The 16,661-nt window shown below is 35.4% G+C and overlaps 2 protein-coding genes and 1 long non-coding RNA gene across 5 annotated transcripts; all 3 read left to right on the top strand.

Moving 5' to 3' along the window:
• Positions 1-365: 365 nt before the first annotated feature.
• Positions 366-2,006, top strand: LOC132642777 (uncharacterized). The gene is made up of 2 exons (XR_009583330.1): positions 366-543; positions 1,253-2,006. It is a non-coding gene; the product is annotated as an uncharacterized LOC132642777 (long non-coding RNA).
• Positions 2,007-4,454: 2,448 nt separating this feature from the next.
• Positions 4,455-13,129, top strand: LOC132641748 (uncharacterized). Of its 3 annotated transcripts, XM_060358832.1 has the most exons (13): positions 4,459-4,818; positions 6,569-6,713; positions 6,919-7,079; positions 7,427-7,606; positions 8,112-8,187; positions 8,457-8,534; positions 9,202-9,287; positions 10,174-10,247; positions 10,466-10,511; positions 10,883-10,992; positions 11,315-11,489; positions 12,348-12,468; positions 12,621-12,760. In XM_060358832.1, exons 1-12 carry the CDS (start codon positions 4,552-4,554, stop codon positions 12,411-12,413), a joined length of 1,464 nt encoding a protein of 487 aa, XP_060214815.1. In that variant the 5' UTR covers positions 4,459-4,551; the 3' UTR covers positions 12,414-12,468; positions 12,621-12,760. The 3 variants fall into 3 exon arrangements, with proteins under 3 accessions (XP_060214814.1, XP_060214813.1, XP_060214815.1); XM_060358830.1 differs by lacking the exon at positions 12,348-12,468 and having other exon boundaries at positions 4,457-4,818; positions 12,621-13,129; XM_060358831.1 differs by lacking the exons at positions 8,457-8,534; positions 12,348-12,468 and having other exon boundaries at positions 4,455-4,818; positions 12,621-13,129.
• Positions 13,130-13,899: 770 nt separating this feature from the next.
• LOC132642776 (glycosyltransferase BC10) lies at positions 13,900-15,958 on the top strand. Its single transcript, XM_060359820.1, has 2 exons — positions 13,900-14,466; positions 15,242-15,958. Exons 1-2 carry the CDS (start codon positions 13,954-13,956, stop codon positions 15,881-15,883), a joined length of 1,155 nt encoding a protein of 384 aa, XP_060215803.1. The 5' UTR covers positions 13,900-13,953; the 3' UTR covers positions 15,884-15,958.
• Positions 15,959-16,661: the final 703 nt, after the last annotated feature.

The following is a 16,661-nucleotide window of genomic DNA, read 5'->3' as shown; positions in this document are numbered from 1 at the left end:
TGATAAGTTTCATGGCTGCTACTACACTCAACAACTTCTGTTTTTAATTGTCCCTGCATTCATTCATTTATTTACTTTTCTTCTTGCGGTTGTTAACTCTACTGTCACAGTTGTTAACTCTGTTGAAATCAGATAGGTATTTTTTAGGGATACTTTTGATAATACATAATCCAGCATAAAATATTACATCCACATAGTCATATTTTTCATTTACATCCGCATAGCTAACTTTTTTTGCAATGGTGTTTATACACAGGATATACAACATTATACACTTAATGTAGACAATGTATAAACCTGTCTAAAAGTGTATAATGATGTATAAAAGGACCATTTCGGGTAAATATTTTCTCCAAATAGACAGAATATTATTTACCCTTCTTTTTATGATGGTGCACGAATCAATGAAAATAGGACCTAGCTTGCTTGCTTTTTGTTGTCTATGTGCAGCTAGAAGGCCGATGCTGCCTCTATTTGGAGGGTTTCCTATCAGAAGGGCATGCAGATCTTCAAGTTCGTGATTGCAATTTGGAATATGACTAGGTACCCATTACCATTCAGTCTTGGTGCTAATCAACGTAATCAATCAGTCTTTTCACTTGAAAATAATCACTAACCCTAGCATAATTTATTTGGTAATATTAATCCCATTATTTTTTCCCGTTTGGAACTTCATATGTTTCTGTCAGGTGTTACAAATCTATTCCTAAATCTCACCTAGCTGTAAAGAGTCAAATAAATGTGTGCACAGCTGCTGGGGTACATATTACTGTGATATGCATTGTGTTAGGAGGATACAGTTGTCTTGGGGGCGGGGCGGCTAGTTAGGCTCATTCACATGTTGCTGGTTTAAATTTAGAGAATAGCTCGCTGTGGTAGTGTAGCTAGAGCTTTGTAATGTACAGTTGGTGATTAATACAAAAAAAGAAGAGTTAAATAAACGATTCCTTGGCCCACTTTCTTTAGCAGTTTTGACATGCTACAATTGTGAAGATATTCACTAAACTTCTTGGTAATTAACCATGCTCTGGAAGAAATAAAATAATTATCCTTTTCTAGCTTGGTTGGCAGATCAGTTCTTTGCTGATACTGTTTGGAAGCACGAGAAATTTCTCCTTTTTACACTTTGAATATTGAATGGTGACCTTATGCTAAGTTTCCCTCTCCAATTGTTCTTTGTTCATAGTCTTGGTGTGCTGGATTTTGTGTTCTCTTTGTGATGCTGAATATGTTTTCCTCGTCTTTCTTTCAGATGTCATAGCTGGCAATGACTATTGGTGGACCAGTTTTAGTTTCTTTGCCTTTGGCTGTACGGCTGGTTGGGTTCTGTTTTTATCAGGCATTCAATACTCATGTGCCCCCTTTTTAATTATCTATATTGGTGGCATGCTTGTTCATGGTACTGCGGTGTACTCTGTTTGTTATTGGCATCGCGAGTCGTAACCATACCGGTTAATTGGTGCCAAGGCGAAACTTATGATCGAGGTCATTCCTATGATAGTTGCAGCAGCCATAAGGGTTTTCACTGGTGATGATAGGTATCTCATTATTCTACTGCTAGGCTGCACCTCATATTTCTACAGCTTTGCCCACTTCCTGCACGTAGCATATGATATTGGAGGAAAAGACATATTTTTGGGATTATCGATGTTGCTTCTTGTTCACAGGCTAAGTGAAAAATTGTTAGTTGGTGCTTTGGCTTTGAGCTTCTGCCTTTGTTTAAGTTTATATAGATACATGACATATTGTGCTCCTGAATTACCTATTCATCCTACTAAAAAGGAGCTGCCTGTTTGATCACAAGGTGTAAGGAATTGTGTACCTTTACAGTATCTCCTAAGTTGTAAGTTATTTTCTATGTTGCTTCCAGTGTGAGAGCCTCTTTTTTTTGCCAACTTGTGATGAGTCATTGGCTCAAAACTTATTTGTTGCAGCTTTATCTTGTGCCCTTAACAGTACTGAATATAAATAAATTGGAGAGAAGGAAAAACATTTAGAAACAACAATTTCAACAGGATCAATGGCCAGCTATTCTGTTCATACGTACGGGAGACTGAATGCAAGCTTTGGATGCCTTTATATATACTCACTCATTCAGCGGTTTAATTAAGAGTCAAACTGCATGAGCTTTGATGACACTGGTCTCAAACTGCATGAGCTTTGATGACACTGGTCTCAAAATTTTCTCTCGTTTCCTTGTGAGTGCGTGAAGTATATTATACTTCCTCGGTCCACTTTACTCGTCACTTTTCGTTTCTTGAGAGTCAAACTGCATGAACTTTGACCAAAATTTTTTTTTAATCTAAATTTTAATTTTAATTTTAAAATATTGAATTAATCTAATTTAATTTAGCTCCGAATATTAATCAAATTCATTCTCGAGAAGCGAAATGTGACAAGTAAAAGTGGACGGAGAGACTATATGTATATTCGAGCTAAGAACCGTTGTATGAACATTTCCATTTCACGTTCTTAACGACATTGTTGACTCTTCTTTCCCACCCATCACAGAAATTATCCACTTTTATTTCAACCATTTGCCAAGGAAGCAGATAGAAATTTTCAAACAATAACATCATATAAACAGAGAATAAGTAAAGAGGAAAAGGCAGTAAGAAGGATAAAAAAAAATATAAAAAACAGAAAAATATTTGTGGAACATTGCATCATATGCATATAAATTAATTAGAGCTACTAATATAACAGTCGGAACATAGAAGATAAGACCCTGATTTTCAGAGCGAAAACTTGCAACGAAATCTCAAAGATGCTGATAATACTGTGCACAAATTCATGTTCCGACAATGGAAGGTTTAAAAATGCTATCCCGCAAAATTTAAAGATAACTTCATAAACTGATTTTCCAACATTGAAAGGTCTAAAAATTCTATCCTGCAGAACAAAAAGAGAATTTCAGAAAATGTTAAGCTAGTAATTTTTCCAACAATCGAAGGTCTAAAATTTTTATCCTGCTATATATAAAAAGAATTCTAGAAAATAATAAATTCCTGTTGAGATTTAATTATTTTTATCAAATAATAATGCTATATTCAAGATAAGGGAGTGAAAGATCTGAATTCTAGAAAGTAGTTTGAAAAGATTTCCAAGGGAATAGTTGAGTGGTCGAGGAAGCACTGCAACAAAAGAAAAATAAAGTGGTTGGAAATTGAGGATTTCCATACTTTTATTACGATGATGATTCTACGTAAGCTATTCCAGTTTGTAAAGCCCTGAACGTCTTTCAAAGTCATTAGCAAAGCCTAAGGGCGACGATGATTGGGGACTACAGAGCGGTAGGAGAAGAGGAATGGAGAACAGAAAGAAATTTCTGTGGCGCCAATGAGAATTTACAGGGAGTTGAATTTTGAGGGTGGTAGCGATGTGTATCCGTAATTCTATTTTAGTGCAGTGGAGGGTGAGTACGGAGGAAGAGGAGTAAATTGAGTAGGGAAACTGAAAAGGGATGGAAGAATACCGTGAGAGTGAGGGAAGGTTTGGTATTGAAGAAGTTTGAAAAGGTTTGGGTTGCCGAAGCGACACTTTTGTGTCCGTGTTTTTTTGTTTATAGTTATTCTTTTTTACATTGAAAAATGTCAAAAAATTGTAAAAAAAATAAATACAGTTCCTACATTTTTATTGCACCACGTTAGCGGGCCTTTATCCTGCTTTCATATATATATATATGATTTATTAATAAAATATTACAGCTTTAAAACACTTAAACAACCACCCACCATTATTAAAATTTCCTGTTAAAACTCTAACGAAATTTCAACGTACACTTATAGTAAGCTACTTCAATGGCAACTCCCCATAATCTTGCAGTAATCATCAAGAGCCCATCAAATGAATTCAAATTTCTACTTGTTAAACAAACACCACCTCCCAAATTCAACGACTATCCCGAATTATACAACTCTTTTTTGGATTCCCCTTTATGGGATTTGCCTTCTTCACCATTATTACCTCTCAATTCTCATTAAGATAATCAATTTTTCATCCAAGTCTCTGAATCTTGCTCACATGAGCTTGATTTAAGTAAATGGTCCCTTATGTTTGAGGGTAGGTTTATTATAGTCCCTTAAATATGCACTTAACAGTTTTGATCCTTTAATTTTGTCAAAAGTTAATACTTATAATATCCATCAAACATTTATCGAATTTTGCCTATTAGATTTGACTGAAACTATAAAAAAGAAAAAAAGAAATAAGCGGAAGTCACATTCAGAGGTACAATTTCGATAATTTCTTCTCTTTTAACTTTTTTCAACAAATAGAGTTCCATAAATATTTATCGAAAACTAAAAATATTAACTTAAAGGACTAAAATGTTTAAAACTGTTAAGTGCATACTATTTTAAACCTACCTTATGTTTAAAACTGTTAAGTGCTTACTATTTTAAACCTACCTTAAAACATAAGGGACCATTTTTATCATTTTATCCCTTTTATTTCAACTAACTATTACAGCTTTGAAAACTTTTAACAACCAACCACTTGCCACTATAAAATTTCTTGTTTCAACTCACACTTAACAGTGAGTTTACTTCAATGACAACTCCCTATAATATTGCAGTAATAATCAAGAACCCTTCAAATGAAGATGAATTTCTACTTGTTAAACAAACCCCACCTCCCAAATTCAATGATCCTGAATATGATTCTTTTTTAGATTCACCTTTATGGGATTTACCTTCTTCACCATTGTCACTTCTTGATTCTCCTTCAGATAATAATCAGATTTTCATACAAGTCCCTGATTCTTGCTCAAATGAGGTTGATTTAAGTAAATTTGATCTTAATTCTGCTCTTCATAAGGTACCCTAAAAAATTCTACTCAACTTTTTTTTTTTTTTTTTTCATATTACTTCACTCACCTGTATTTGCTTATGATATGATATGATCTTAAATAAAGAAATTTGTATTCATATAGTCGACCCCATCTTGTTTGGGACTGAGGCGTAGTTGTTATTGTACCTGTATTTGCTTGGTTATTGGGTAGGCAAGAAAGTAGTTTCCCTACTCAGAACTTTGCGAATTATCCATATTTGCCCTTGAGCTTACAAATGGTCTAAATTTACCCTTAAGGGAAAAATTGAGGCACTTTGGTAACGGCGAGGGTAAAAACGAGACACTTTTTTAACGGAGGGTAAATTTGCTCTAAACGTATAGTTCACGGGCAAATTTGGACATTTACCTAGCTCCCTTTGTCCAAAATTATTTACTTCAAAGCATAAGGGTCAAATTATTTTATTTTGGACGTGTATTTGGACAGATTCCTATATTGTTTTTTTGAAGAATTAACCTAAATAGGCTCTCACCCAACTGCTTAAACTAAAAATAGGCTGCAGCTGTATAATCCATATATGATATGTGTATAATTATGTGTAATCAGTGTATAATCTATGTAACAGTCAATCTGGTCAGCTATTTGTATAAAATGTTACAAGTCAGCGATTATTTTGGACGTGTACTCGGGCAGATTCCTATTTTTTTTTTTTTGATGAATTAACCTAAATAGACGCTCACCCTACCGCTTAAACTAAAAATAGCTTAAATGTGTAATCCATATATAATATGTGCATAATCATGTGTAATCAGTGTATAGTCTAAGTAACCGTAAATCTGGTCGGTTATTTGTTTTTCAGATAAAATTTACATATTCAGAAACTGTACAAAAATGTTACAAGTCAAAGTTTCTATGAATGAAACATTTATCCTTTAAAGGATACTATATCTATTTATTCTTTTAGTGGAAATTTGAGCAGTACAAAGGTCCTTTTACTGGAAGAATGTATAATTTCTGTGTATATGAACACTGAATTGCTTTCAGCTTACTGCTGTTGCAGATTTACCCCTTCAATATCTGGATAGTTTTAGTGGATTCTTTTCAATTTCAAATGATTAGTTATGAAATTTGAAGTTTAATTTGGAGCCTTGGGTAGATGTACTTACTGTTGTGCCTCACTGATATCTCTTCCCATTTAGAGACGTGTTTTTATATTAAGTTGTTCAATTTTTCCACTACCCATTACATTAATCAACTTGAAGCAGAATCAACTAGCCGTATAATTTGTGTTTAAACTGGAAAAAGAAATGGTAATTTATATTGTCTATTAGTGCTAAATGATGAAGAATAATGCAAATGGTTTTCCTCTTGCAAGTTTATGGTATCTCAGTTAGCATTTCTAATTTTCTTTTTCCACAACATATTGATTCTAAGCGTAGGCTTTAACAGTAACTAAATAGCTTAAGACCGATTAATGAGAAAGAATGGTATCCATAGAGATAGCTTATTAGTAATCGTATATCTTTTGCCTTCTTGGTGTACTTGTCGTTATGTTATCATAACTATCAATATACCCTCATTATTCTTATGACTATCGTAATTATTGTCCTCATGATCATGATTGTAATTGTTGCAAGACTGAAAGTAGACTTCATAATAGGTATGATACATGTTTGTAATAACATTCCAAAAGAGGCTCGCCTCCACATGCTGCAGTCTATACATATGCATGTTTTGCTATATGGAGTTATTAAAGCTTGTAGGTGATGCTTGTTGTAGGTTCTAAAGCAAGTGGAATCAGAGGATACCACAGTTGAGTGGAAATTCCTGAAGTACGTACAAGAACCTGAATTTGGACCAGGATTGCCAGTAAAGACGGTCTACATCATTGGAACTTTGGGTCCTCAAAATGGAAAATTCAAGGGTTTGACCGACTTCACTCAGTTCATGTTTGATTTACCTTTTTAAAGTATTTATAATAATACTGCAATTTTGATTCAGTTGGGTCTTACATTATAGTCTTAATTGGCATCCATCTTTCTTAATCCTCCCCAGCTCTCTCTCTCTCTCTCTCTCTCTCTCTCTTTGATGATTGTCAAGATTGCAACATGCTAACTCATGTTGAACAGATGTTGAGTTCTGCAAGTGGATGAGCATTGAAAGATGCACTAGTATGCTTGTTGAAGTGAAGCCTTGCAGTGACCGTATAGGATCATTGGTGGTTGTTGGTCTTCTGAATGATTCAAAGAAATCTGGGACTTGGAAAATTCCACCCACCTTGCAATTTCAGGTTTGTTATTATGTTTTGTGCTTTCTGACCTGTCAAAGTTGTCATTAAGAAATGAGAAGTGAAGAATAGATGGACAACTAATGGTTATCGCATAAAAAAAGGGTGTGAACATGTAGATATGCTCATATGCATCTATTCGTCAAGAATAGATGGAGAACTAATGCAGTTGAAATTTAATCTATATGTAAAACGGTAACTCCAGAAAGAGTCCTCAGTCTGATAAGCAACACATATTAATTAATGTTTGAACATGTAGATGTGACAATTTTGTACCTGTGATTCTTTTTTATTATCTTAAGGACAAAATACTGTCCAGTAGGGTGCTGATGTTTTTTCTCATGTTTCAGGAGTACCCTCCTGGTGTTAAAGTTATACGTATGGAAAGTAGAACAGCTAAGCCTTTTCGTACAACAAACTTAATTGTTTTCCTGCCTGGAGGCGATGCTAGTGGGCGTGATGATAGTTTTATCGCTCGTGGGGAAGCACTCATAGTAGACCCGGGATGCAAGTCTGCTTCGTATGAACAGGTTAGATCTAGTACATAATCTCTTTCTTACTATTTTTTATAATGTGCAATGACCACATAATACTTTCTCGGTCTTAGAAGTGAAGTCAGAGAATGCAGAGAATAATCCACTTAAGCACCTGCTTTCTCAAATTTTGATTCACCTTTCTGGTCAAAGGCTTTGTTCTTTATCCTATGATCTTCCTTTTCCGGTTATGCGATGCTTACATTTTGTTAAAAGAAAATGTCAATAAGTTTTGGCACTTTCAATTCAATGAAGCAGTGGAGGAGGTAAAGCTGAGAATATTTGTATAATGTTAGTACATTCAATGAAATAGAGAGCTATACCTCGGTAAATGGACTGCTGCACGTGTTTCTCTCTTCTGTATGTCTTGATAATCTGTTTAGAAGTCGTTGAGACTCTTATTATGTTTCTCCTATTTGTTTTCATCTTTTTTCTTTCTGGTAATTGGTTCTGCCTCTTATGCTGTTGTGACATATCGATACTCTGATGCTTGGATTACCAGCTCAAGGAAATCATTGCTGTTTTGCCGAGAAAGCTAGTCGTCTTTGTGACACATCATCATAATGATCATGTTGATGGTAAGTAGCTCTTTTTGCAGTTACGAAAAATTTCCTTTATAAACCTTTGTTTGGCTCGTCAGCAAAAGTTGGTTGACGAATTGCAGCATGGATTTATTGGATGTCTATCTCAATAGAAGCTGGGAAAACATATAGAACATGAATAGTTTCTTTAATTTTGTTATCAAAAATATTATTATCTGCACTTTGTTCACCAGACTAATGTGGAGGTTTTGTAAGTTATTTCTGTAACACAATCTGGTGCTCCATGTGCTTCCTGTTATGCTCAGGTCTTTCAGTAGTCCAGAAGTACAGTCCTGATGCTTGTCTTTTGGCTCATGAAAATACGATTCGTCGAATTAGAAAAGGTCAGAAGTTTTTCAATTGTGTGGTATAGTAAGTGTCTGTCTTCCTATAATTAATTCACCTTATTGTTTAGATAGCTATCTCTTTTACTTCACGTCCTATGCTTTCGAAAAGTTGTTTAGCTTTTCAGAGATTTACATGTCAGTAGAAAATATAAAGATCTTCTAGTACTTATATTATTATCATTATTATTATTTTATATAATATTGGTCTGAGATGAGCTTAAACGGAATAACATGGTCAGTAAGGATTCATAGCCGACCATAACTTGTTTGAGACCGAGACATACTGTTGTTGTTTGGATAGCTAGCAAGGGTTACAGGTCTTTACCCTTTTCTTGGCCATGAAATTTCAGGTGAACTATTGTAATGAAGGATGACTTTTATGTTTGTCCCCTACTGTTAAAAGGCAATATGATAATGAACTTGCAAAGAGACATGCCTTCTGATGGACTTGTTTTGATGCTCCAAGAAAAAGCTCTTTCTTTTTCTTTTGGAACCAATATCTTCCCTTTTTAACTAACAGGAAGAGTTGCTAGTTGACTAATATTCATGAAACTACTTCATGCACCATTTACATCTTATTAATCTCACAGCACCTGTGAAAGTGAATTATTCTTTATCAAGTAAATGAATTTAGTAACTTAGAAGTAATTTCCACGTGATGCAGATGATTGGTCTCTCCCATATGTTTCAGTTTCTGGATCTGAGGAAATTTGCATTGGCAATCAGAGATTGAGAATTATCTCAGCACGGGTAATCTCCACTTATATCCTAGTTTCCTCTGATGAGAATCAACATTCCCCCGTGAAATTCCGTTAATAACATTCCTTTTCTTTGATTCTCTTTTGATACTTGCTTCTTACTTAAAAGGCATTCATGGTATAACGAGGAATCTACATTTAGATTTAGAATCTGTAGGACTTTCGCTTGAGAAAAATACCATCCCAGGTTCTCACAGAGCAGAAAGCTTGTCATATCTATAAAGTCGTGTCAATATAATTTTATGATATTGATCATTTTATTAATGAGGGTGACTGTAGTGTCCTCTGTTTGTTTCTTTATTTTTCCTGGCCGACGGTTTTTTTTTTTGAGGGGGGGGAGGGGGTTGCGGATTCTCAGTGTGTCTGTAGAGAACAGGCCACAAAGTAGTTCCTATCTTTGTTGAGTGAGTCTGTTTCACATCTACACTGCCAGTCTGCATCAGATTAATTCCTTAACGAATCTACCATACACTTATCACTGTTTATGAATGGACCTTTCTGAATAATTGGTTATGGTGTTATTCTCATTGTGTGGCAATGTAGAAGGAAATAGTTTCTCCTGTAGCGTTAATGTAAAACATAGAACATATAATAGCTAGGTCTTGCAGAAGGGGGATCTCTTGATGATTGGCCGTTAAAAAGACTTTACTAGAGCATGGTGAAGTTGTGATTAAACTCAATACCAGAGGTTGCAAGAAATGAATCAAGTTAAAAGTCATCTCCTAGTTTCTGAAATGGAATTTTCTTTGAAATGCAAGTCATCTCCTAGTTTTACTTCCGTGTTAACTCGATCTTCCTTGTAACACATTCCAATTTTCTTGTAATCATTTTTCTGGAACTTTTAACATGTTCTTTTGGTGACTAATATTGTGATTCAGGGACATACAGATGGACATATGGCGCTGCTTCATGTTAGTACAAACTCATTGATTGTAGGGGATCATTGTGTGGGGTAAGATGATAAACAATTTGTCAACATGCTTACCAATTTTCAATGTAGCTTCCTAGTCCTTCTGAACAAATTTTTAGCTTTTCTATGATGATACGGAAAACAATCTGTCAAGAAGTCTGTTATTGTGTTTGGCCAACTTTCCATTTACTTGTCACAGCTTCTATCATTTCTTTTCCTTTCTTGAAAATTGCTAATTTGGTGTATCAATTGGTTTTCAGCCAAGGAAGTGCTCTTTTAGATATGGCATCTGGTGGAAATATGAAGGTAAGTGAACATCAGCATCTCTATGTTTCTTTTTGCCACTCTGTCACACGTGGAATGCTAATTAAAAGATGAGGATTGGCTGTTGGGATCTGACTTTAGTTTAAGACCACAATATCCAGAAATCTCCTTTATTTTTCTCGAACTCCATGCCGAGTCAAACTAAGACAAACAAATTGAAAAGGAGGGAGTATACTTTTATACTTTATTTTTGTTCTTTTCTATAATACTCTTGTGAATACCGAATAGGATTAGGATTAGAGCAAGCAGTAGGTGATGATATGTTTTTAATCATCATGTTCAACCGTGACTTTTTTTTTTTTTTCCTTCCATTCAAAATTCTCAGTATTGATATTTCTACTTTTTTTATACAGGATTACTTTCAGACAACATACAAATTCATTGAGCTCTCTCCTCATGCTTTGATTCCCATGCACGGAAGAACTAATATGTGGCCAAAACATATGCTCAGTGGGTATCTCAAGTATGAAACTCGTACCTCTTATGACATACTCCATATATGCTTTTATCCAGATTGCCTTCTCTGTCTGCGTAATTGCTATCCATATCCAGTTGGACATTAATATATGGATAGCAATTACGCAGAAAACCTGCATGTTTAATTGAACATTCTGCTTATATATGTTGTAAGTTTGTTTAAGTTAGTTTTATGGTTATTTACGTTGTTTAACCCAGATGCCAGTCATGGATACCTGAATATCATTCTCAAAATATGTAGTATTACACAAATACATGCATAGATTCAATTGATGCACATCTAATTTATTGTTACCTGGAACTGCCAGAAACCGTAGACACAGAGAATCCACCATCTTAAAGGCCATAGAAACTGGCGCCAAAACATTGTATGACATAGTTGCTTACACTTATGCCGATGTTGACCGAAGCCTTTGGTTTTATGCCTCATCAAACGTGAGACTCCACGTGGAACATCTAGCACTGCAGGACAAGTTACCAAATGTAAGTTTTCTTTGCTCCTTTGGGGATACAACATCAAATCATTTTATGTCAGAGCTTATCTTCATGATCACTCCTGTTTAGCATATGCACGTCCAATCTATTTTAGTCTCGGTGTTGTATAGTCTGAGAAAAGTATGTCATATTTAAGGACCAAAAATAGGCTACTAAAATTGACGCTCCTCTTTGAAACATTGATGCTGCTTGGCTGTCTTACCAACAATGAATGAGCCTTGATTAACTGTCAAAACTGTCAGTTTCATGTAGTATAGTCCGTGGAATGTGTAGTTTCAAACTTTTATACCCACGTTGAATGATATACGTTCTCAGGGGCGGATTTATTACCTAAATCACGGTGCACATAAACCCATGGTGTCTCCACCAAACTAGGTTTTTTATGTACATATTTTCTATAATTGATCTAATATTATCTGCTGGCCTCCATGCTTCAAAAAGGTTGAATGGTGCACTTCGTTGAATGCTGAGTTATTTACCTAGAGGAGCAAGGATCAATTCCCACTTAATACTTTCTTTTTTCTCCTTTCTTTAGTGGTGGACCCATGTTTTAGAAATTCTAGATCTGCCTTTGTCAACGTGCTTATGTTTTTAGAATTACTTAATCGTGAAGTAGATATGATTGCTTGTCAATTATTTGGTAACTTTTGGTGATCCATAAATTAGACTTGGACTCCGATAGAAAATAATGGATGAGAAATTCCATGCTTGCCAACACTTCTCGGTGCTGATTTTGCTCTATGTCTGGCTTGAGTGTAGATATAGGTGCAATAGTTGGGTGATATATTTATATGCCTTTAGTAACTTAATTGATTAGGATCCCAAACTTTTCTGTGTCATGTGCAGGACTTCTCTTTAGAAAATTTCAATCGCAGTATCGCTGAGTTTGCTGACAAGATGCATAAAAAATAAGGAAACTTTCAGAAAGCAGCCCCCCTAAGACCTGCAGTTACCTTTCTTCCTTTAGGTTGGACGACTACTTATTTTCCTTGTAATAGTTAATCTATACTGCCTACTTAAGATCATTTTCTCAATTATGTACAGTTACCTATTTGTTCGCGCACTTGGTTTTTCATATTTTCAAAAGGCATATAAATCATTTCCATCATTGATCTGCAGATTTTTTCAATCCAAAAGTTTCAAGCAACTTGTGGGCTGCGTTTCCTTTTTAGGTGGATATTGGAATACTCAAGTAGTGCATTCTCAATAAAGCATCACACGGTGAAAGTGGCTTTATTAGTCGGTACGGGGGCCATGGCCATCGGTTTCTTCGCTTTATCATTCTCCACAAAGAGACACTTTTCACAAAGAGACAAACTTTTCTTTAGGTGATGCAAACAATTCTTGCTCCAGAAGGCAGAATTCTGCTGGCTACTCGAGGTCATCTTCTCTTTCATTGTACCAGAAGCTCTTGGAGAAGGGTGAAGATGTTTAAATTGCCGTTTTTTGTAGTAAAATACTCATCGATAGTGTTGTGTGCATATCTCGCCATAGTTGCTCAGCATCTCTGATGTTTCTTTGTGGTTAAAAAATGACACTGATCAATTAGAATTGTAAGACTAGATTAATGTTTATTGATCACAGAACATCTGAGACAGTTGATATAGAAATCATCCTTTGTTTTAGCAGTGCCTGTTATTTCATCAACGAGTGCATCAACGAGTGCATTTTTAATCAGCAGAAGACAGCAGTGCCTTTAATATTATAGTTTCTTCCTCCTCTTTCGACTTTTTATATCAATGCATATTCCTAATGTGATTCTGCACAATAAGTTGTTCAGCTCCTGGCTTTGTCACTCCTGTTGAACCAGTGGACCTGGCTTGCTACAATATAGTCACCTTAATCATAGAGAATTTTAGCATTTCCTTTCCTGTTTCACATGTAATTCATGCATGGGGCAGAGGCGTTGATGTGGTTTGTAGTGATGGTATGTGAAAGGGTATAACAAAGTAAACTCTCTGCATCATGTATCACGTATTTTGTCCTTATCCATTTTTTCTGTAAACCAACAACATACAGTATTTTTACACAGTCAGATTAAGCTATTTGCAATAAATAGGTTTACAACAAGCATGATCTGATAACCCGAAAAATAAAGAAGATAACCTGCTATGACAACTGAACTTACACAATCAGTGTATGCAACTCTCTTCCTTCATATTGTCAGTGTATATTCCTTTACCATTTGTGCTTAAACTTTCTGTTCTTTCTTCAGGGTCATAATTGCAGTTTGCTTTAACTGGAATAAAAACAAAAATCACACTTTGTTTCTTTCCGTTTCACATTTTCTTCTTGCCCCATGCCAACACTTCCCATGCTCCTTTGCATTTATTCCTCATTTTCACTCACTTTATAGATATCATAAATTGAGACCTCATGCTGTGTCATTTCTAAACTTAAACAAAATAGAGGGTAACAGAGATCATGTAAATGACCAATTTTTGTTAGAAAAATGAGTATCCATCTTGTTACCACCATAGTCTTTACTTTGTCTATGTCATTTCTTGTAGTACTACTAGGAATCTTCATCAATGACCAATTCAGGAAGATTGTTATCTATGAAGATTTCTATTTGCCTCATCAACACACTACAACATTCTCACCAATCTACAATCTTTCCATCTCCACACATCTTGTTTGTAACTCTTCATCTAATTCTAGTTCCAATAGGAGCATGGAGTTGAAAGACTGGCTCTCTCCCAAGGGTCTTTGGCACTCGATGAATGACGAAGAACTTATGTGGAGAGCTTCAATGGTACCACAAATCGAGAAGTATCCGTTTACTCGAATTCCAAGAGTGGCATTCTTGTTCTTAACAAGGGGAAGATTGCCATTGGCACCTCTTTGGCAGTTGTTCTTTAAAGGACATGAAGGGTTGTTCTCAATATACCTCCATACCTCACCAGATTTCAATTCTGAACCTCCTCCATCATCTGTGTTTTATAAGAGGAGGATACCTAGCCAGGTTGAAGTACTATACTTTTTAGCATTTCGTTATAATTAAGCAATGCCCATTTTTCCTTTGTTTAACCATTCGGTATCCGAAGCCTACCGGCCCTACTAGTCCAGATTCGCACCGGTTAGGGCCCGTGGGGATAAATCTGACTTGGAGGGGGTCCCATGAATTAAAAAAATTCTGACAATTTTTACCCAATATCTAAACAACCCACCCGCAACCCAATGAAAGTGCTAATTTTAATGCTCGGACAAGGATGGGCGGTTCCTATGATCTAAGTTGAGTGATTTTATTGATACAAAAACAAGATAATTGATTTCACTACACAATTTAATCGGAGTGACTCTTTGAGAAATTTACTCGATAGCCCAGCTAGAGTATAGATGAATAAGGGTGTACTGTGAGTATGTGTAACTATTTAATTGGATGAGTACATTTATAGCCCCTTAAATTTGCCGGTAAATTTCATTAGACACTCGGAGTTTGACTAGTTCTAACTGAGCACTTGAACATGTGATACAGTGTTCCTATCAGACACTTCCGCGTTAAATTTTGCAAAATTTTATGCGCGTGTTCTCAAGCACTCATTACGTAATGACATAAAATACAACACATCGTTTAATTACACACATTAACGTCAATTTAAACAGGCCTGAGGTTTTTAAGGGGCTGGCTATCGATCTAGTCGGCCTATTTAATTTCTATAAAAATTCTTTTATACTGTCAGTATATACACATTAATTTTATTTTGAATAATTATATCGTTTGTATTGTTTTCTCACAGGGAGTACAATGGGGAAGATCAACCATGATTGATGCAGAGAGACGACTTTTAGCAAATGCACTTTTAGACATTTCCAACGAAAGATTCATATTACTCTCCGAATCATGCATTCCTTTGTTCAATTTCACTACACTTTACACTTTCCTCACAAATTCCAACCAAAGTTTCCTCGGATTATTCGATGATCCGAGGAAAATAGGTCGTGGCAGGTATAACAAATGTATGTATCCTACCATAACACTTTCGGATTGGCGAAAGGGCTCTCAATGGTTCGAAGTTCATCGCGAACTTGCACTAAAAATCATTTCCGACGTAACATATTACCCTATTTTTAAGAACCATTGTGCACCACCTTGTTATATGGACGAACATTACTTGCCTACGTTAGTGAACAAAGTTTGTCCAAAATTAACATCGAATTGGAGTGTTACGTGGGCCGATTGGTCTGCTGGAGGCTCGCACCCGACGACGTTTTTGAAGAAAGATGTGACAGAGGAGTTTTTGAAGAGTGTTAGGAGTGAATTTAATTGTAGTTATAATGGAAAATTGAGCTCAATTTGTTTTCTGTTTGGGAGGAAGTTTCATCCTAGTACTTTGCAACCTTTGCTTAGGATTGCCCCAAAGTTGATTGGTTTTGGTTGACTTTGTCTTTCTTCCTTTTTTTTCAAGAGGGAAATATCTGGCAATGACATGATCGCGTAAAATAATTTCCGTTCTGTGCGATGATGACAAATCGGCAATGTAATATATTTTGCAATATCATATTAGGCTGATTTACAATATATAATTCTTGAGCCCGATAAGTAGTTTAGAGAACTTGAGGAATATCTTACTATAATCGGACTAACTATAACCTGATAGTATTCCTTTGCTTCCAAGAAGTGTAAATGTACTCGAGATATATTCACTAACAACGCAAAAATTATGTAGCAGGTTACTTATCATTCACTTTCAAAAGGCGTGAATATATGAGAAGAAAAATAACACCATTTTGTAAAACTAATTTTTCTCAATTAGAATCGTTTTTGTAACTTAGGATTTTCTTATACACCTAACCTGAATTGCAGCAGCCCTCAATCTTTCAGGACTTTAATTTAGAAGTTGAAGCCACGAACATCGTATGATCTTAACAATGAATTTGGTAATTACCCAGAAAAGTAAATCATTAACTGGTAATCACATGCATTGTCATTGATAAATCCACATTTTTTTAGATTTATTCAACGTACAAATATTGGCAGCTAGCTATTACCTTACAACGCAATGCAATATAATGCAACATGCCACTAAGGACTTTGGATTCATCCAACACCCTTTGACATTAAGCATACAAATCGGATGTTACAATCTTATTTTTCCACGAATGTGTTAATTAATAGGAGTAGCTCCACTTGGGAGGATTTACGTCATTAGTAACGGG

The sequence above is a fragment of the Lycium barbarum genome, chromosome 5, assembly GCF_019175385.1.
Source record: "Lycium barbarum isolate Lr01 chromosome 5, ASM1917538v2, whole genome shotgun sequence".
Classification (NCBI taxonomy): Eukaryota; Viridiplantae; Streptophyta; class Magnoliopsida; order Solanales; family Solanaceae; genus Lycium; species Lycium barbarum.
Note: the sequence above shows the minus strand (reverse complement) of the source record. Positions and strands in the feature narration are given on the sequence as shown.